At 40.6% G+C, this 21,007-nt stretch overlaps 1 protein-coding gene across 5 annotated transcripts; it reads left to right on the top strand.

Moving 5' to 3' along the window:
* The first annotated feature begins 433 nt into the window (after window positions 1–433).
* larp (La related protein) lies at window positions 434–20,138 on the top strand. Of its 5 annotated transcripts, none has more exons than XM_065866270.2 (7): window positions 434–895; window positions 2,435–3,449; window positions 12,825–13,170; window positions 13,887–13,954; window positions 14,256–15,256; window positions 15,530–16,217; window positions 16,573–16,846. In XM_065866270.2, exons 2-7 carry the CDS (start codon window positions 2,625–2,627, stop codon window positions 16,615–16,617), a joined length of 2,973 nt encoding a protein of 990 aa, XP_065722342.2. In that variant the 5' UTR covers window positions 434–895; window positions 2,435–2,624; the 3' UTR covers window positions 16,618–16,846. The 5 variants fall into 5 exon arrangements, with proteins under 5 accessions (XP_065722342.2, XP_065722339.2, XP_065722340.2 ...); XM_065866267.2 differs by adding an exon at window positions 17,743–20,138 and having other exon boundaries at window positions 438–895; window positions 15,530–17,664; XM_065866268.2 differs by lacking the exon at window positions 434–895 and adding exons at window positions 1,384–1,678; window positions 17,743–20,138 and having other exon boundaries at window positions 15,530–17,664.
* Window positions 20,139–21,007: the final 869 nt, after the last annotated feature.

Here is a 21,007-nt window from a genome sequence, read left to right as displayed (position 1 = left end):
CCACGTCACGTTACCGCTGTAATACGTAAGATCCCGGGTCTTACGTTAAGTTGAACACGTTGTAATAACTACCGAAATATCAAAATTAAAAACCGAAATTTATGATTTTCTCAATTATTTTAACTCTATAGAATAATTTTAAACTAAATTTACGTTAAAAACAAATAAAAGGCTTAAGACCCTAAACGACTGTAATCGATATATCACATAAAACATAGATTATATTATATATATATATTTAAGCGAGTAAATGAAATAATATAAATTATTTTTTAGCTAACCCTTTGCCATTAAAAAAATCTTAAAAACCTTAAGAATAAGAATATAATTGGCAAAATCAGTTGCGTTACGAATTCGCCAGCCCTGAGAATCGCAGCCATCGCCACAGGCGATATATATCGCAGCGCAACGCGAACGAAATGAACAACAACCCTGCTCTTTTTCTTTTGGACCCGTAGAACCACATGTCTGGTAACCGATTTTGATTTTCTTTTCGGCGGTATAATGCTCCAATTAATTGATTAATTACGGTTAATTGACAACACCAGTGAACGGCGAAAGATCGGTGCGACCAGAAACGAGTCGAGTGTGTGTGCGATTGGCAAAAAATCGAGATCAATAATATTCGTAACGTTCTGCCCACCAGCGCGTGAGTGAGTGCGAGCGAGAGGCAACGAGTTCAGTGCGAGTGCGAGCAGTGCGAAAGTGTGTGTGCGAGGAAACCCGCAAAAGCAAAAGGAAAGCAACAATAACAACACACGCACGCACACACACACCCACAGATATATTCACACGCGGAGCGGAAAGTGCGTAGTGAACATACATACGAAAAAAAGTGGGAGAGAGAGATCAGAATTAAATCAAATTCTGATTCTGGCGTTCAGTTCATTTTCTGGTGCGTATTTAAATCAAAACCTATGCTGGTGTGTGTGACCGCGTGCATCTTTTTGAAATTCGAGGCGAGTGCAGGCTAAATCAGCTGTTTTGTAGTCCAAAACCAGGGCGGCACTAACAATAATGCAGGCCGTTGGGAGAATGCATTTGTTATTGCATAATATTTGGCACAGGGAAACATCAAATTTGTTGTTGCACCGCAGAGTATAGCAACAACAAGTGTTGTTTATTCTACATTGTTTACTATATCTGGCCTTTTACACCCCTTAATTTCCTGTCACAGACGGCTAACGCTAAACGTAATGTGCTAAACGTAAGGCCTGGCCTGACAAGTGGCCAGCACCGTTTAGCCATCCCTGGTCGCTTAGCGTTGTGTGTAGCCTCTTCTTCTTCCTGTTCGTTCCTACTCTTCTTCCTCTTCCTCTTGTGGTGGGGCAAAAATCTAACCTCACTTCTTCTTCTTCTTTTGAACACTGCTGTGTGGCTGCTGCATAATAATATAATACCTCTCGATTCTCAACGATTGGTCGTGCCCTCGCTACGGATTTTCTCCGCTCCTCTATAGTATATAATCGTGCAAAATCGGTGGCAGTAAATTCAATTCGCCAAAGCAGCGTGACAGCCACACAAGAAATCAAGAAAATCAGGAAAAAAGGCCGCTGGGGAGAGGCTTTTTCCGATGGCCAGTTCTTAAAAAATCGCCGCACTCCTCGGGAGGCTTTTCTGCAGTCCCCAGAAAAATAGAATCCCCATTGAGAATATTATCACAAGTTCAAAGTGCAGTGTATGTGGGTGTGTTTGTGTGTTGTAATAGTTGCATTAAGATTGAGTATATAAATATTATTGCGAGATGGACGAACTTGAGATTAATCGCCGTAATTGAGCAACAAACACCTCGAGTTCGCTAAACTCGCAATCTTATAGAAAAACCACTAGTAAATACAGTAGAGTCAGGCTTGAAGGGAATTTCCGAAGTTTAAAGATAGTAGTTCACTTACTTAAAGTTCCATAACGTGAGATACATGTACACTATTTATGGATTTTTATTCAAGCTGTGCTTTCAACTATTAATACTACTAGTATTATCATATTTATTATCTCTCAAGAAAATTTAAAATATATGCACATGTTTTATAATATGAAATATTTCTCATTAACGATATAACTAAGTATTAAAACGTGTTATAATGAAGTTCTCGGAAATACAGTCAGTAAACTGAACTCTCCCCTGAAACACTGCCATTTCCAACAATTAGTTTAATATGTCTAAAGTCAAGCCATAAAGAAAATTTCTTAAAAAGTTTATTACCCTTTAATGGACTCATCTTTATATTATTATTATTATAAGACTTATTCATTAAGACAGAAGGTTTTATTGATTTATGTTTGTATTTTCCTCATAAAATTGTGAGGATTGTGTAAATAGATGACCTAATTTAATCGATTATGCCCACAGAATTATTCATTATGCTGATAGGACTAACAAAACTTTGTATCTAACGACAAGACTAACCGGATTTATCTTTCTTAACCCCTGCAGTTCGGAAGCCGATCTCTCGAGCAACCGCATCCCGTTGAGCAGGCAAGGAAGCAGCCAAGAGTTTCCCCTGACCCGACAACGAGGATCAGCCGCTGACGAAACCGGAGCAGGAGCAGCGGATTTGCTGCCCACTCTGGAGAGGAAACCGGAGTCGAAGACACCGCAGGAGTAGCAGCCACAAGTGAGGAGCATGTCCGGCAAGGAGGAGACGCCGTCCACGGGAGGAGCCGCTCCTGTGGCCACTGTCACCGCTTCGGGCAGCGCCGCCACCACCTCGTACGCCAATGTGGTGCAGAACCTGGACACCAAGAAGACCACCACCGGCAGCAGCACCACCACCACGGTGGACAACAAAGAGAACCAGCCCAATCTGAAGAGCTTCAAGTCGTGGAGCGAGGAGGCCGCCGCCGCCGAGGCAGCCGCCGTTGGGGAATCCCCGCTGGCCAGCAGTGTCAGTCTGGCCCAAACGGGGGAAAAACGCGCCGCCGCCTCGGGAGGCGATAACACCGCCGAGAACTCTTCGGAACTGGACGATAACAATGACTTTGTGCCGGTGCTATCGCACCATCGACGCGATCGCAAAAAGGCGCGCAAGGAGAAGCCGCGCGATCAACAGCCGACCGGAGGACGTGGCGATGGTCAGAAATCCCAGCAGGCTGGTGGTGGCAGACGCATCCCCGGCACCTCCGATCCCGATCGCAAGCAGACGGTGAGGTCGCGTGCCCCACGCGGCGGAAGTCCCCGCAAGGCTGCCACGGGAGCTGTTGCTGCTGCAGCATCCAATGCTGGAGGAGCTGCAGCCGCTGGTGCTGCCCCGGGGGGACCGAAGGTACACAAGGATCGCAAGGACACCTCGCCGAGTGCCAGCATCGAGGGAGCCGGGAGCAATGGCAGCGGCAACGAGGCCAAGTCCGGCGACGGGGACCAGCAGGTGGGCGAGAAGGGGGCAGCCGGAGCAGCTCCGCCGCCCAAGCGATTCATTGCCGCACCGCCGCCCAAGGTCAACGCCTGGAAGGTAAGTTATTAAATAATATTCTATTGATTTTACATTGAATCCTTAAGGGAGTGGGTTCTATTTGAGAATATTGATTGTATTTGTCGCTATCAGAAAGTTTTATTAGGTTGAAACTTACGACTTTTGTATTAATAGGCATTAAAAAGAATATGTAAATTCGATTGATGAGATCATAGTATCAGAAATTATTATAGGTTTACAGTGTACACTTCATTATGACTTGGGATTGACAGATTGTATTTCATATGGCATGTAACATGGTATAGTAACCAGTTTAAAAAGTGTCATCTAGAACAATGAACCAGATTAGAAGCGAAGACATTTGCATTTGCAAAAAAAGGGTAAGCCTAAACCAAATATTGCGAAATACAAATAGAAAGCTCTGTAAAAATGGATTGTTCTAGAAACTACAGCAAAAAAGGTTTCAACCCTTTATTGCATTCAGTGAAGTGGAAATGTTTATAAAAACTTGCTTTCTAAGAAAAATTGACAGAATACATTAGAAATCTGGGAAATGTAACAAATACATAAAGCTCAAGATAAGGCTAGTCTCATAATCTGAAAAACTATGATATGATATGGTAAATTCAGCTTATAATAAGCGAATATGCATATAGCTATAAGGTATTGTTTCTTAGGGAACCCAAAAATGAAGTGCACGCTTTTTGTTGTTACTCGTATTTCGGTCTCCCCTTCAATTTGTTTTTTGTCCAAATTGCGTCTTAAAAATGATGACCATGTATGTATGTATGCATGTCCACTATTTCAATGTACATACGTGTGTATGTGTGTTTGGTTGTTGGTAAACAAATATGCGTAGAATGGCGGAGACGAAGAGAGGCAGCAAAGCGGGGCGGCTGATAAACGAGAGTGCGAGGCGTAATGACAACAAACACGAGGCGCAATGGAAACACGTTTTCCGCTTTTTGTTGTGGTTTTTCCTGCCGTTATCAACGTTATGCTAATAATACCAACAACAGAAGCAGAGATTACAAAATTGTATCTCATAGATACACAATTGCAGGTTGCATAATATCTGGCAAGCAGTGTGTGTCATCGGAAGCAAAACAAAGCGAAACACGAGAATCGCAAAGCGAGGGGAAAAAACAAACATTTAATTGCATTTATTTTTATTTATTCCTGGCTGTTTAATATTACGCAATGTCAGCGAAAATTGCTGCCGGCGTTTTTGCGCTTTCTTAAAAAACGAAAAGGTTCTTTTTTGTTTTGCAAAAACAAACGTTATTTGGGCTTACAGTAAAACCTCTACAGAGTAAATGAATGCGAAATGAATAGTAATCTGATTTTCGTTTTTTGGTTTTCTTATAATATTTTGATTATTTATATAATTTAAGGTTTGGGAAAAATTTGTATGACATATCATACTTTAAATTAAATATTAAAAATATACTAACAGATATTTATTTATATCTAAATAATTATTTAATTCAATTTTATTCAGTCCACATAATATAGGGATGGGATTGCTTAGTTTGTTTGTTTGGTATTATAAAATGTTTGTTGCCAAGATAAAGCCAAAGCCAAAAAGTCTGTCTATTTCGTTGTTCTCATACCATTTGTTTTATTTATGCCCATGTTCTGTATTTCCAATTATTTTTTCTATATCTATAATGGCACATCTGTTTTGGGTGTCGCAACAAACGAGAGAAAAAGTTAAATATTTCACAACTAAAAATAAATGTCAAGGTCAGCCGCTTGTCGTCTATCTATCCAAACACCCCTTCTCCTAACCCCCACCACCCACTTCCCGCCCCCCGTGAATTTAACGAAAGTGGTTGCAAAAGGGAGACGGCAAAATCAACAGAGAATGAGTGTCAAAAGATAGAAAGAAGAAAAGCAGACACACAAACACACGCCAAAAAGGTGTGGCTAATTTTCTTTCTGTGGAAAAAGCTAAAAGCCAAAAGTTTACACGTTTTAACTTTTTTTTGTATTTTGTTGTCAAGCGGGAGTTTGAAATTCGCTTTGCTTTCGAAAGCGTTTTGTGCTACTTAAATGGATATGCAAAGACATATCTCTCACTTTTGACATTCTTTGCATATGCAAATCGAACTAATTAGGAAGTTTAGACCCGTGTTTGTGCAAAAATGTATAACTTCTATGGAACAAGCAGAGTATTTGGTTATAATGTTAGGGAATATTAACATCTACTGCTATATGGTGGAAAATTATAATTATTATAAAATGATAGCATTAGTTACAATTGTGTCATCAAACTGTTTAGTATGGTATTTAGCCATTTTCAGCGAGCAATTTTTGTTGCTCGCTGAAAATGGCTAAATACCATACTAAACAGTTTGATTTAAAAAAAAATTAAAAATATGTTGTTACTCTTTTCGATGATTATATGTGGGTATTATGCTCATTTCAACCGTTTCTAATTCGATTTTCCAGTTCTGATTGCATTTAAGGGTGGAGTCTAGGTAAACTCTAATAGGTACACATACATAGATATGAACATCAAAAATCCAATTAATTTAGTACTTTTTTTTAAAGTAATTTATTTACAATGGTACCTTAAATTTATTTAAATGCCTATTTAAATGGTTAAAATATAAAAGGGGATTCTCTTTAGAAATGCAATTTCATTGATCAGATGGAGATTTGGACAACAATTAAATTAATTTAATTAATAGCTGGGTTTCGTTCATGCAATGTATTTATGACTGGGTATTCCCATAAATTACTGATATTTACTTATCTAATATGGTTTACAATTAAATAACGGCTTAAAATTGGTTAAAACCAATTTGGAAAAGTTAAAGATTAATCTACTAAGTGGGTTAGCATATGGGTAGATATATTTTTAGTCAGTTATAGTTTTTTTAAATCAAACAAATAATTTCAAGAGAATTAGTGTTTACAATTTTAAGTTTGTTTATGGGTTAAAGGTTTTTTTTATGAACAAGTACAGGTTAAGAAAACAGTCCCATTACTTATGTATGCTTGGCTACCAAGGGGTTAACATGCATGCCAAGATTGATTGGAGGGTTAAAATGGTGTGTCTTGAAATTGGTTAGCTTCGATTCTTGTTTTTTAACTCAGAGCGGCGACGTCGGCAGAGTTGCAGCTGCGCAGCGGCAGCGTTGCAGGGCAGCAATTCAAATTTATTTGCCCATTTATTTTTCCACGCCAGTTGCCGTTGACGTGTGCCCTGGAAGAGTTCGCGGTTGGAATAAAGCACACTCCCATTATTTTTAACCAGTTTCCATTATTGAACCACACGATCGTGAAAAGATAAATTCATAAAGTTATAACGTAATCAGCTGGGACGGCACGTGTTTGCAAATTCACCACGTGGTGAAATTGGCAGGGTGGCTCTGTTGCGAGGCGTTTTAAAAGAACAAATAACGAAATTATAATAATATACACATACAGCTGGAAGGCTGGAAATCGCGTGTGCCGTCGACGTGGAAGTTAGAACTTGATATACTTGTTGATACTTCTACGTTTAACGTCGCGAGTGGAAAGCACCCAATCGCTCTCTTCCATTAACGTTACGCCGCGTTACGTAGCGTAAAGCCAATTCGCAAAGAGAGTGATAAGAGCCGCCCCTCTCTCGCGCTTGCTCCCCCCTCCCTTCTCTCACGTTTCGTCGGAACAAAACAATAACAAACATGAAAACGAAAGTAAATATGCAATCATCTTAACTACTTAATTAAAGTTTATGGTTTAAATAAAAGAAGAGACCTCCATGCTCAATTGAGGAATGAATGTGAAATGTGTGCCATTTTGAGTACAGTGAATATTCGCTATAAAGAAAAGAGATTTTTTAAGTTCAAGAAACAAACTAATTTGTTTAGATGAAATGCTGAAAACTTTTTAAACATATTCAATCAATCTTATTAGGAAATGCTATGCTTAATCATTTAATAAAGAAAAATATACAAAAAAAAGAACCATTTCAAATTATTTTTATACAATTTAAACAATAAGAGGAACCATTCTTTATAATCTACTTTTTTAATGTTGACATTTCAAGTACAAAAACAATTACCATACCTACTAAAAATAGATATTCCCAGTAATGATTTTATTATAACCCTTTGTAAATAAGGTGTCTAATGCATTGTGAATAATGTTGTTGACCCAAGGGACGAACAGCCATTGTAAATTAACGATCTATTTTTAGGCATTCACTTGCAACCGGAGATTAATAACATTAATTTGTCTCAATTACTTTGACGTTTCGTTGTGGGTTAGCATTTTTCCCCTCTAGTCAGATATTACGTTGCAGAAATATTCATATTTCAAACAGAAGCGACATGGGAAATTGAGGCTTCGTAAGTCTCTTATCAGAGTATTCGATTTCGTTTAACTTTGTAATTTTCCATTCACATTGTTTTCGGAAAATCCCAAGGTACAATTATAATTATTTTCCAATATTTCCCTTGTTGCTGTCATCTTTGTTGATGATATCAATGGGATCGGTCGGAATAAGCACGTATACAGGCATATGATATTTGCCTTTTATATCAGATATTTATACGTTCTTTCTTTGCCAGAAAAATACTTACGCTTCCCATTTCTTTGTGCATGGGATCAAGATTTTTCCCTTGTCGTCAAGAGGAAAATGACAAAATATTTACTTATACACTTATTTTATTTACAAAGAACGAGCCTCTTTATTCTGGTTCTCGTTTTAAAAGTGTCACAACAAACTCGATATAAAAAATTGTAACATATCTAGGGACCAATGTATCGCTAAAAGTCGAATATCTTCTTATATTATTAAACCAACATATATTCCATATATGTTATACCCAACAAATATCTTACAAGTCGATAGATAAAATGATGTACTTCCAAACTCATTGGATATCATCTTGCAATAACTTGCATCACTGATACCTTATGATTCAATAGTTGGATTTGGTTTTGGAATTGGTTATGCGTAATACCCGATTTGAGGTATATTACATTTGTTATTTATCTTGGCAGTAGAGAAGCGCCACCTTATTTCCTTATCGGCTGTTTACTTTTAGATCTTTCGAGTAATTATTTGCACTAAAAAAAGTGACCCCACTAATTATTTGCGCAACTATAGCAGATTATAAGAAAGTACAGTGAAGGTCACAGTGCAAACTTTTAGAACTATAAGTTCCATTCAGTCATTCAAACTGCTGATAGAAGCAATCTATGGGATTTGCTCAATATATTTTAGCGATAATGGGACGTGACCAATGCGATTGATTATAAAACCATGAGGTGATCGAGTCTACATCAAATATTTATTTGAGAATTATAGAAAACCCTCAACACGGCATCTGTTTCACTTTCACAAATAAATGTCAAATATAGAATTTATACGGCATTTTTGTGCAAATTTGTTCTTGGCTTGTTTACCTCTCTCTGGGGACTGGAACCTCGATAAGAGTTATGTTCCTAAGCGTGCTACGCATTTAGTAAAGTTGGTCGACTCTGTTGAGCGTAAACAACTTTTCGCACACACCCCCATATAAAGTCGGAGTATTATTATCGGTGTTTGTGCGATGGGTGCAGTTTTGAGTTCGTCGCCACGGATCCGAACAACCTGACTCTCCTCACCTCTCCTCATAAAGCCTCCTAGTCTAATCGCTCAATTTAATCACAAATAAAACTATAAATAGAAAAAAAGTAAAATGAATAATAGTCATTAAATTGTTTGTGCTTAAAGCTGGACGGCCTTTTCTGTACCCATTAGTCTTAGAGTGCAAAAGGGGTATGATATGTTCCTGAAAATGTATTATTCTCTGGGTTTTTTCAAGTTTTTTTTCTAATACTTAAAAGCATTCATTATATCCTATGATGTTATTAATGTTTAATTTTTAATTTAATATTTTTTCGGTCTTTACAAGTAATACTAAAGAATTCTTTGAATTGAATTGAATTGAACTCTTTTTTCTGATCTTAAAGTTAAATATAATTAACTGAGTACTATGTAGTCTATCATCTGGATTTTCGTATTGTACTAGTATATTTCTTATTATTCATGTAAGCTGAGCTGATTGTGGGTACTTGTTCTCCATATATATAAATTTTTTTTGTTGCCCACGTATAGCTATCTTTTTTTTTTAGCTCACTCGATTGGCTGAGCACGTTTTCTGGTTTTATTTTCGCATTTTTTTTTACAATATTTTACATAACGTCTTTTGCGGCCGGCATTATTGACTGGTTTTTGCATTCTGCTCGTATTTTCAATTTGCTGAGACGCAGAAAGACCCGGCGACCGTCTCGCAACCTCAAAAGGGGGTATGTATACTATATACCACCCGATCCCTCCTGCACTATAACCTCAAACTGATTACGAGCGATTCGATTGTTGACTTAGAGAACGCAGAGAATGCCAGAATCGCTGAATGTGGGTCTTTTTGCACGTTTACCCGGCTCTCGGTCATTGTTTGCCTTTATTTTTACTTCTCTTTGTCGTATTTTTATACGATTTCAGTTGTTGCTATCGTGCTAGACCGATTCTAATGCCATTTAAAATAGTCATATTGCATTGTAAGCGCCTCAGTTGTCTTTTAGCGATCGCTCGATGTAGTGCATTTACAGAGATCCCAGAGATATACTTAAAAAGTGTTGTTAAAAAACAAGACAAACTGAAAAAGTTGGGATACTTCAAACTTTATTTATAGGCAAGTTCAAGTTTGTTTTGTATACTTAACAATTGCAAGTACTTAATGAATCACTGAATAAAGTTAAAGCGAAATCAAGACACATGTTTATACTATCAATGACCTTGAATCATCCATCTTAATGAATGTACCTAATCTTTGTTTGAAAAACATTACCTAAAGGTATTATAGTATTCAAAATTTAATGACAAACACCCAAGTACGTCAGCAATTATGTGGGGGTTCAAAATGTCTGATAGTGATAAGAAACATGCTTGTATAAATATAGAAATCGAAACATGTGCTTGACAAGTGGCACACGTTAATCAAATGTTTATGGGAAAGCGTTTCCTATAAGTAAGCACAATGGAAAATTACAAAACCTAGTATTTACCTTGTGACTCATAGGAAAATGTCCTTCTCCGATGTAAAACTACTCGACTATGACTCACAAAGAACGAAAAATTCCCTGTCCTTGCAATTTAGTAGAGTCATGGTCATTCTCCATATACATTTCATAGAATTTTATTCGAAATGATAGCAATCGTTACTAGTTTATTGGCACACATCATGCCTTCATCCTTGGAAATTAAGATGAATACGTGATCAACTGCATGGAAAGTGTTTAAACATTTTTAGAATAAAGAATTTTAGTTAATTGGTGTAATTAATATCTATTTGTATGAAACTGGGTAGAAGTAGAGGGTTAATAATCATGGTGAAGGAATTACATTTGAAAACAGTATAATTTTTTCGTATCTTGTTTATCATAGGTAAGTCATTTCAGCTTTGTGATATGATATATGGGGTTGATAATGGTATAAGGTCAAAATAAAGCTTAAGGTCAATATCATTCAAGTTCCAAATGATATGGTAAACAAGCCTTATTATAAGGTAAATAAAATGTAGATCATACCAACATTTATAAGGGGGAAAATGCTTTTGTACAAAATATTTTTGCTTAAGAGTATTTTTTTCAAGGAGTACTTAAAAAAAGTTGTTTTATCTGTACATTTTCCATGTACAATATTTTTTTATTTTATATTTTAGACCACATCTCGATTTAATCTCTCTCCTTGCATTCTCTCTCTTTGTTTTGAAGTTTTCCCACCACGTTTCTCCACTTTTCGACTCTCCTTCGCATGGCCTACGTGCCGAAAATCACATGTTGTTTTGTTTTGCCTCTTTTTTATGCTTCGTAAAAGTTACATACCTCCTGTGCGAGCGAGATGGCCAATGTTTACGTTTATAACAGTTAGGTTTTTGCTTAATTTGGAGATATGCGTATCACCTGTTTTCGATGCATAACCTATGGGTAGTGGGTGTGTGAACTTTTGAAGCCGATCAAAACAACATTTAGAAAATGCGTACAAAAACAAAACTATAAAATAAACGCACGTACGCACACTGAGCGAAAACCTGTATCCATTGAATACATATAAAAATTGAGATACAGATACGAGTACAGGGTGCCCTGCGCTAACTCTCTCGCCGGCTACGTCTCTCCTTCTCTCTCTTACTCTCACGCATCCATGAACCGGCGCATCGGCTGTTTTTTCGTTTTGTTTTTGTTTTGGATCTGGGGAATACAGTGGTACTTCTTAAGATACAAAAAGAAACGTGAAGTCTTTTAGCTTATTAAAAGCTTTTAAGTGCTGAGTTAGGAATCTGGAATGAATTATATCTTTTCAGATAATATGTAGACTATAAAAATATATATACAATGGTACTTCTTCAGATACAAAACAATCTAATCAAAAGTGCTACTTAGGAATCTTGAATCACTTAGACTAAAAAATTCCAATTATATCTTTCCAAAAATATTTTCGAATGTTAGTGGTATTTATTTACCAAAATTAGAATTTTTCTAAACTAAATCTAGTTCCCTAGGTAAAAAGTCCAATTTCATATTTTATACGTCAAAATATAGCATGCATGATACAATAGTACATTTTTATATGACTAAAATCAAATGAAAAGGAAATGTAGGGTCTAATATCAATATATTGGGTTTCTTGGGTTTCTTAAAAAATTTTACAGATTTACAGAAGCTTCACTGTACGCTTTTTATGTTGCTCTGTAAAACCAGTTGTTGTTGCCGTGCTTTATGCCTCCGCCCTGCCTTTGTTGTTATGCTATCGTGGTCTTCGTTTTTGCTCACGTAGCCAACGCGTGGACAGCAAAAAGTAGAGGGGGAGAGAGAGAAAGAAAGAGACGAGGAGAGAGAGGCGAGGCGATAAAGAGGCGGAGGCATGTTCGAATCGAAAAACTGTCGCTATCGCACAGAACTCATCCAACGTTTCGAGAGAACGGACGCGTTTCAGAATTACCAGGCAATTGTTTAAATAAACCCAAGAGGCCCAATAAAAATTAAAAGCGGCAACAACAACTGTGCTAATTGCTCATTCTAGCAAAGGTGTTGTATGAAAAACAAAACAAACAAAGATAAGAGAAAAACCCACAGCGCCAAGTGATTAAAAGTGAACTTAAGCAAAGAAACTAAAAGTTCTTGTACGAAAAACGAGGTAATTTTCCAGTGCCAGAACGAGAAATAAACCGCTCTCTAAAATATATACATATATATTATGCGATATAGTAGATAGCCACCCTTGTCTTGAACTAAATCTGGGTTAGGGACACTGCGCATAGGGAGTTCAGTCGGAGTTGCATTGATTTTTAACCATTTTTCGGAGTTACCTACTCTGTATACAGCCTTTGCAACTTAACTCACATCCGTCAAATGTGTTTCTACTTACAGATATCGGCTAAACAATCCGGCAGCCCAAAGGCAGGAACTTCTCCATTGGACAAACGTGTTTTGCAGCCCAAGGCACAGCAGCAACAACAAGCCAAGCAGATTGCCAGCCAAAACAACAACGCACAGAACACCGCCAGCAACAAAAAGACACAACAGCAACAGCAACAACCGCAGCAGCAACAGCAACCTCAACAGGGCGCAACACCAGCAGCAACAACAACTGTACAGACAACAACTACAACAGCAGCAGCAAGCACAGCAGCAGCAGCAACACCAACATCCGCAACAGCAACAACATCAGCAGCAGCAGCAGCAACCACTGAACCAACAGCAACAACAACTACTGGTGAGTGCCGTGGTCGATGGAAAATTTTCCATACACAATTCAATTAATCTTAAGTGAACTAGGAAAAAAAAGAGCTACAAAAAACCATATCTTTTATTAGCTCTCAGTCAAAAAATATGGTGAATGTGTAGCTATAATTTTTAATATCAATCTATCTATTTATTGGTGGTATTATTTTTAGATGTTTTTGAATTTGCATAACTTTTTAGTAAAAGGACGGTTAAATATGTGGTATTTTGTGAATACCTCATGAGTTCAACGACCTCCAATTAGGGTTAGGAACCGAGAATTGCATAGGTTCAATTTAACACGTTCACACGTTTTTCTTCAATCTAGCTAATAAGCAACTATTATTATTTTTAAGAAACTATAGAATTTACGATTATTTATTGTACAATTTAAAAGGATTTCTAAGAGTTTGCGTTTGTAAATTCCAATATATTTTGCTACCCCCCATAGAGTTGTTTTGATGCAAGAGCTGAGAATGGGAGAACCTGACCACCATGTGACGGTCCCTCGCGCACTTGTTCTCATTCTCGTCTCACGTGTCGCCGACTCTCGGGCTTTTCACTCGGGTTCTCTGTTGACCTGATGCTCCGAGAGAGGGCCTCAATTTTTGGCGACGCATATGGCGTGGCATGGCCTGATTTCTTATTTTTAAAACACTGTTCTTGTACTTCAATATGCTTACCACAGAACTGCTTGTTTCATTACAGTTGATGCCAGTCAGGCAGATGTGCTTGCCAAAGTCGTGGTAAAGGACAAAAAGAAGGTCAATCAGAAGGTGAGAAATCAATTAATTAAGCTCTTAACTATAGCCGATGAAATGGTAAACACAACAATTATATCTTATGGAAAATAACTTGTTATAAAGCACATTTGTATCTATATTCTGATATTTTATATATATTGTAAAATGTAAACAACTTATAATGATAATGTTATTCTTAAATGAATTCTAATCAAAACAATGCAATTGTTCTCATAAGATAGAAATATCTGACTTTACGTTAATCACTTTATCATGGCTAATCGATCACATTACTAAGTCCCTAATACTAAATATTTAACGCGCTATTTTACAGGCCAGCGACTTTAGCAACGTTGGTGACTGGCCCACACTTATTGGCGGAACTTCTGGCAGTGGCAAAGCCACCAGCAACGAACCCAAGCGCAATCCAACGAAAAAACAACAGCCAGCCAAAACAGCAGCCGCAGTAGCAGCCAGCAATACCACTTCAAGTGAAGTTGCCACAGAGTCTAACGTCGCACCCTCGAGCAGCGGCAGCAGCAACAGCAATCCCAGCAGCAGCACCACCACTGCCAGCGCCACCACCAACAGCCAATCCACAACTGCATCTGTTGCAAGCACGAGTCATGATGCCAAAGCCCAGCGAGACGCTGAACCAGCGGCCAATGCTGCTGCAGGAGCTTCTGGCACCGCTGCCGGGCCTGCCCTCACCAAGAAGCTACCCAAGCACAAGTGGCGTCCGCTGCCCATCGATCTGGCTAAGTCCAGTCGCCCCAAGCCGATTGGCGGCCGGCCAAATCGGCGTCTCAGCGATGATGGCGCCGACCAGCGCCGCCCACCGCGCGTCTACCATGACCGCCAGCCGGGCGCTGGAGGAACGGGAGGCGAGTCGCGGCACCCACACGCTGGCCGGCATCCGTACGGGTCACGCCCAGCGGCTTCTACGTCCGAGCGCGTGGATTCCTGGCGTAGCAGCAGCAGCACCACCGCCGCAGCGCTCGATGAGCAGCGCTCTGGAGCAGCGGGTGGTGCCGGGTCAGCAGCAGCAGCTGGCTCAGCACCGCGCGGGCCGCGTCGCTACCGGACGCCGTACCGCGGCGGGCGGCAAGGCCGGGGCGGATTCTCCCGACAGGGACCAGGTCGCCCGACTCATCGCATACCACGCCATCTGCTAGCTTCGGGCGAGTATGCCAACTATCTGCCGGCGGACGCCGCCGGCGCCGACTCCTCGCAGTCGTCGTATGTGCTTATGGGCACCCACTATTTTGGCAACGTGCCCGCCGCCTACATCGAAATGGACGCCACTAGCGTCAAGGAGGCCATCAAGAAGCAAGTGTAAGTAGATCAGTACAATATATGCCTAATGCCTTTTGCTTGATGTATGCTGGTTTGGGAAATAATTAAAAATGTCAAGATTATACTAATTTAAAATAATTGTAAATTTTAAAGACCTAAGAAGTTTCATGTAAATTCCTCGAATTGTCAAACCCTAAGCTAAATGTTTTCCCAGAACCCATTACTGAACTCTCTGCAGCCAAAGGCATTATATCCGTTGTATCTAAGAACCTTCTTGTTGACCCCCACATTCTCTCCTTTCGATCCCCTTAGTGAATACTATTTCAGCGCCGACAATCTTACCGGCGACTTCTTTTTGCGCCGCAAAATGGACCCCGAGGGCTATATCCCAGTCACCCTGATCGCCTCGTTCCATCGCGTTCTCGCACTGACCACCGATGTGGCTTTGATAGTGAACGCCATCAAGGAATCGGATAAACTGGAGCTCTTCGAGGGCTACAAGGTGCGCACCAAGACGACACCGACCACTTGGCCCATCACAGATGTGCCGGAGGCTCAGGAAGGGGAACTTAAGGTTGGCGCCCAGCTAGTGGAGGAGAATAAGCCGGAGAAGCAGCAGGAGGATGAGGAGAAACTGGAGGAGCAGACTGAGGTCGGTTCGCCGCCGCCCGTTCTCACAGCGGCGATGGCCACGAAGCCGCTGAGCAGCATTCCGCCGCCGCCGGTGCCAAGGAACTCGCAGAATCTGGTGCCCAAGATGTTGCAGGAAAAGCAGCAGCAGAGATCAACTCTCAACTCTGTTAATGCGATCAGTGTGCTGACCCAACAGGTGGAGGGTGGTGCCGCCGAGCTGGCTGGTCATTTGAGTGGACTGGCGGAGAGTGTGAAGCCCAAGTCGACATCGACGCCGGACAAGAGGTCTGCGGCTGCTGCAGCGGGCAAGGGAGCTGGTGCGGCGGCAGCTGCTTTGGTAGCGGAGCCGGAGGGCATGTGGAAAGAGGTAAAGAGACGCTCCAAAACAAATGCTATCAAAGAAAACGCTACTACACCACCACAACAACAACAGCCACCGCTTTCACAAACGCTCAACAACAATAATAACGATAATGTCAAAACGAACAACACCTCGTCCACGTCCAAGTCCAAGTCCACGTCCAACAACGCCCCATCCAACGCCTCATCATCAGCCACTGTGTGTGTAACCACCAACAACGCTTCCTCAGCCACCAAAGCAACCACCAATAATGCCACCAAAACCACAACCACCTCCACCGCCACTACCACCACGAACAACAACATTAAATCTGGCAATGCTGCTTACTCCAAAACCCACTCCAAATCCTCATCCAAAACAGCTGCTCCGCCATCCGCTCAGTGCCATGCCGAAAAGGAAGAACTAGACTTCCAGTTTGACGAGGAGCTAATGGACCCCCTTCCCCCCGGCACCGGACGCATCAACAACTTCACCGAGAACTTCTCCGACGACGACGAGTCCGATTACGAGTTTGCCGATCGTGACATTAACAAGCTGCTGATTGTGGCCCAAGTGGGTCGGGCACCCAAACACGAAGGCTACGATCGCACCGCCGACTTTACATCGCGCACGAAAATCACCCAGGATCTGGAGAACATCATCAACGACGGCCTGGTCAACTATGAAGAGGATCTGTGGACCACCACCAATGTGGTAACCGATTACAAGACTGTCAATGTGATTTCCCAGGCGGACTTTGAAAAGCTGGCCGGAGGTCGAATCAAATCAGTGGTTCCGCAGCAGGTGGTGCCCCCACCGCCACCAATTGAAGAGGATTTGGATGAGACCCTTGTGGGTGATACTACCCTCAACTCCACGCTGAACAACACCCTCAAATCCCGACGTGCCCGCTTTTATGCTGCTCCTAACTCGCACTCGATTGATCCCCGGACGCCAAGGAAGAGGAAACTCCGCCACACCGCCAATCCGCCAGTGGAGGCCCACGTTGGTTGGCTGCTCGACACAGTGGAGCACCGACCACGCACCACCTCGATGGGATCCTCGGCGGGAACTTCGCCCACTGCCTCATCGTACGGATCGTTTGGATCGTCGGTGCCGCAGTCGCTGCCCATTTTCCAGCATCCGTCGCATGCACTGCTCAAGGAGAACAACTTCACCCAACAGGCCTACCACAAGTACCATTCGCGGTGCCTCAAGGAGCGCCGACGATTGGGCTACGGACAGTCGCAGGAGATGAACACCTTGTACCGCTTCTGGTCGTTCTTCTTGCGCGAGAACTTCAACAAGAGCATGTACAACGAGTTCCGCTCGCTGGCGCTGGAGGATGCCGGCAATGGCTTCCGCTACGGACTCGAATGCCTCTTCCGGTTCTTCTCGTACGGCTTGGAGAAGAAGTTCAGACCAAATGTCTATCAGGATTTCCAGGACGAGACGGTTGCCGATTATGAAACAGGTAAGAATTGTTTGGAATTGCATAAAATTAAGAACACTCAAATTTAGATCCGTTACTTATTATGTTTCCTTCTACCAGGTCAACTGTACGGACTCGAGAAGTTCTGGGCCTTCCTGAAGTACTACAAGAACGGCGAGAAGTTGGAGGTGCAGCCCAAATTGGCAGAGTACCTGAAGAGCTTCAAGAACATTGAAGACTTCCGCGTGGTGGAGCCGGAGATCAACGAGATGCTGCAGGGAGTGGGCAGCCTTAATCCCGGCCGTCAGCTCAACCGTCACCGCAGTGTGTCCGAAAGCGATGGCACGGCTGTTATTACGGCCGGCGGACGTCGCCTCAACACCACCATCACCAATCGCAGTGACTATGTGGGCAGGTTGCTGCAGCAGCAGCAGCAACAACAGCAGCAACAGCAATACCACCAGCATCAGCAGGGCTACGGGGGCTACAATCAGCAGCAAAACCGCAGACGCACAGGCTCCTTCGGCAGCAGCACAGTGCGCATTCGCAGCGGATCCCTGGGCAACAAGCCGCAGGTGGCCAATCGCAATCAGGGATCGCAGCACGAGTTGCGACGCGGCGGCAGCAATACAGGCCTGGCGCCACACAAGCGACAACAGCAGCAACAGAAACCGAAGCCTGGAGCAGGATCACAGACAAACTCAGCACGTGCCACAACATCAGCGGCAGCAGCAGCTTCAGCCTCCTCGGCAGCAGCAACATCATCTGCAGCGGCAACAGCAGCAGCAACGCCAGCGGTAACGGTATCGGGCTCGTCATCGTCACAGAAGTAGTTACACAATAATGCAGAGACACTTTTTGAATTAGGTGTAAGTTAATATCTATGACTTAGTTTTCAGGGGCACGCGCATCCGATGCTCCGCACTCTTTTGTTTATTCATTCTTATTATTCTTTTGTAGTATTCAAGTCAAGCGTAAAGTGGGAACAGTCGTTAGCGTTTAGCATAATTAAGTGAAATTTTTGAAATTTGTTTATTGCAATTTGCCTAGCGCTCGTTGGTTTAGTAGTTACGATTCTAATTGTTTGTTTCTCGCATACCCTCGACAAAAAACTAAAAAATGGTTGCTTACGAAATGCTCAATGCTCACACAAAACACACACCACTCACACACACCAATTACACACAGCGGGGTCTGTCTGCTTTGTACCAGTGCCAACCAGCCATGATCTTGGAAAAAAAAAATAACGAAACGATTGCCCTTACATTTTTTTGTTCTGTTGATTATTCTCCTTATTTTTTTTTAATGCGATGCAAAAATCAAGGCAAATTTTCCTACTTAGAGCAGCGTTAATAGTTGACGTAATGCCATGAACTGTTGTACTATACGATTAAAGATAATAACCATAACGATAACGATATAACCTATGCATATACTACCTAACGAAAACTGAAAACAAATCAAACGAAATTGATACACAACAAAAACCAAATGATCTTAATGCAAATAAATTTTGTAAATTACAAAAGAATATATATATACATATATAACTCTATATGAAGCCAGAAAACGCGTATATATGATTACTATTATTATGATTATTTTTTTGTGTGTGACCTAAGCGCAAATGTAAAATGTAATTGTTTAAGAGGCAGCGAGAACTTGTAATCCTTAAACCCAATTGAGGCAAGCGGGGCTCAAGTGCCAGCGAATTTTAGTTGTTTAAGCATTTACCACAAGCCAGTCCAGCGCAATCGCCAGCGGTATAGCAATAGGAATCCGACTTGGACTCGGGTCCACAGCTTCCCCTGTCGCAGTGCACTGCCCCCAGTCTATAACGATCCGATCTATCTATCGAATTGGTCAACCCCCGAAAACCTCAGAACTTCGTACCCCGCCAAGCATTTAGAAGCATGTCAAAAACCATTTATTTTTTACCTTTAGTTTTTGCACTTGTTAATTTTTAATTCGAGAAAACTACGACTATAAAAAATGCTAGAAAAAAAGAACAAAAAAAAATTTTAAAAACAAAAATTGTCAAGTCCAAAAAAAGTTTAAAACTTTATAAAAACAACAAAGGCAAATCATGCAAACGAAAAAAAAGCATTAAGAGATAATGAAGTTTGTTTCGCATAGTGAATAGATCTAAATTTAAAACATATGTGAGAAATCAAATGTAAGCTTAATACGGATAACAACTATATATATCTGCATATATCCAAACACACATATAGAGAGACTTTAAAGCGTGACTGCAATTTGAGAATACTATAACTAAATAAGAGGCGAACGGTGAAGTTGTCCGATGCCGCCAGACGGTGAGCAGTTTGCAAAACTCTCTCAAGGTCCTTCAGCCCCTCGATTTTGCTTAGCTCATCTAGCCTAAGCAAGCATACACACAGCACACACCACACACCACACCACGCAAATACGAGAAGTGCAAAGAACGTTTCATTAAATATTATTTTGTAATCATTAGATATCTGTAAATATACTTCCCTGCTTCTTTTTTAAAATGTCGCCTTATCAATTTTATCCACACATAAACACAATCACATCCATATTGGCCAGACGCTTCTGTATGAGCTTAACGATCTATCAATATTATAGATATTATAAAATGAGAGAGATGTCCGACGACAATTCAATCGGCTGTTGCGTAATTATACATAGTTCTGCCACAACTATTTTGTTTTTCACATGAAGTGTTGACTTTAGTTTATGATAACACACAACCACACATTTGCTTATTGACTTTTATGTGCCCTTTAAGTTTGCAACTTTTATATAAATAATTTAAAATTAACTATACGAATATGATACGATACACACACACACACACACAGACCTACGAAATGAACATAATGGAACTCTATTAAAAGTAATTTTGTAAGCTACTTAAATATGGAAAATGCGAGAGGAATACTAAGCAAAACGAAAGAAATGATTATTGTGAAAAACGTGATAGTTTAAACCATAAAGAGTAATATTTACTTCTATTATTATATTAATAATTAATTATACGATGCATATATATGGATATGTATATGTAAAACGGAAAACCACAAAAATTTCTAAACTAACGTAAACAAAAAAAGTAAAAAATTTTTTTAAAATTACCAACACAAAAAAATGTTAAAAACAATGAGTAGAAAAACTAAAACAAAAAAATGAATAAAAAAAACTTGAAAAAACCAAAACTTGGGCTTTTACTATGGGTTGAAAAAATGTGAAAAGCGCATCTGTTTCCGCTTTTCACCAGCAGATGGCGATGAAAAAAATACAAGTATTTTATACCTCCGCGAATTCTTTAGCACTGGCTTGGTGCATTTATAAAATTGTATACATTTTTATTCAGAACAGCTTTTTTCAAACAAGGGAACCA

This window comes from Drosophila suzukii, chromosome 3, assembly GCF_043229965.1.
Source record: "Drosophila suzukii chromosome 3, CBGP_Dsuzu_IsoJpt1.0, whole genome shotgun sequence".
In the NCBI taxonomy this organism is placed as follows: domain Eukaryota; kingdom Metazoa; phylum Arthropoda; class Insecta; order Diptera; family Drosophilidae; genus Drosophila; species Drosophila suzukii.
This window is presented reverse-complemented; position numbering and strand designations above follow the sequence as displayed.

Excerpts from the sequence above, each read along its gene's own strand:
- larp (XM_065866267.2), top strand. The coding sequence starts at position 2,625 with ATGTCCGGCAAGGAGGAGACGCCGTCCACGGGAGGAGCCGCTCCTGTG. Across the intron at positions 13,171-13,886 it reads AACAGCAACAACAACTACTG|TTGATGCCAGTCAGGCAGAT; the intron begins GTGAGTGCCGTG and ends GTTTCATTACAG. Across the intron at positions 13,955-14,255 it reads AAAAGAAGGTCAATCAGAAG|GCCAGCGACTTTAGCAACGT; the intron begins GTGAGAAATCAA and ends GCTATTTTACAG.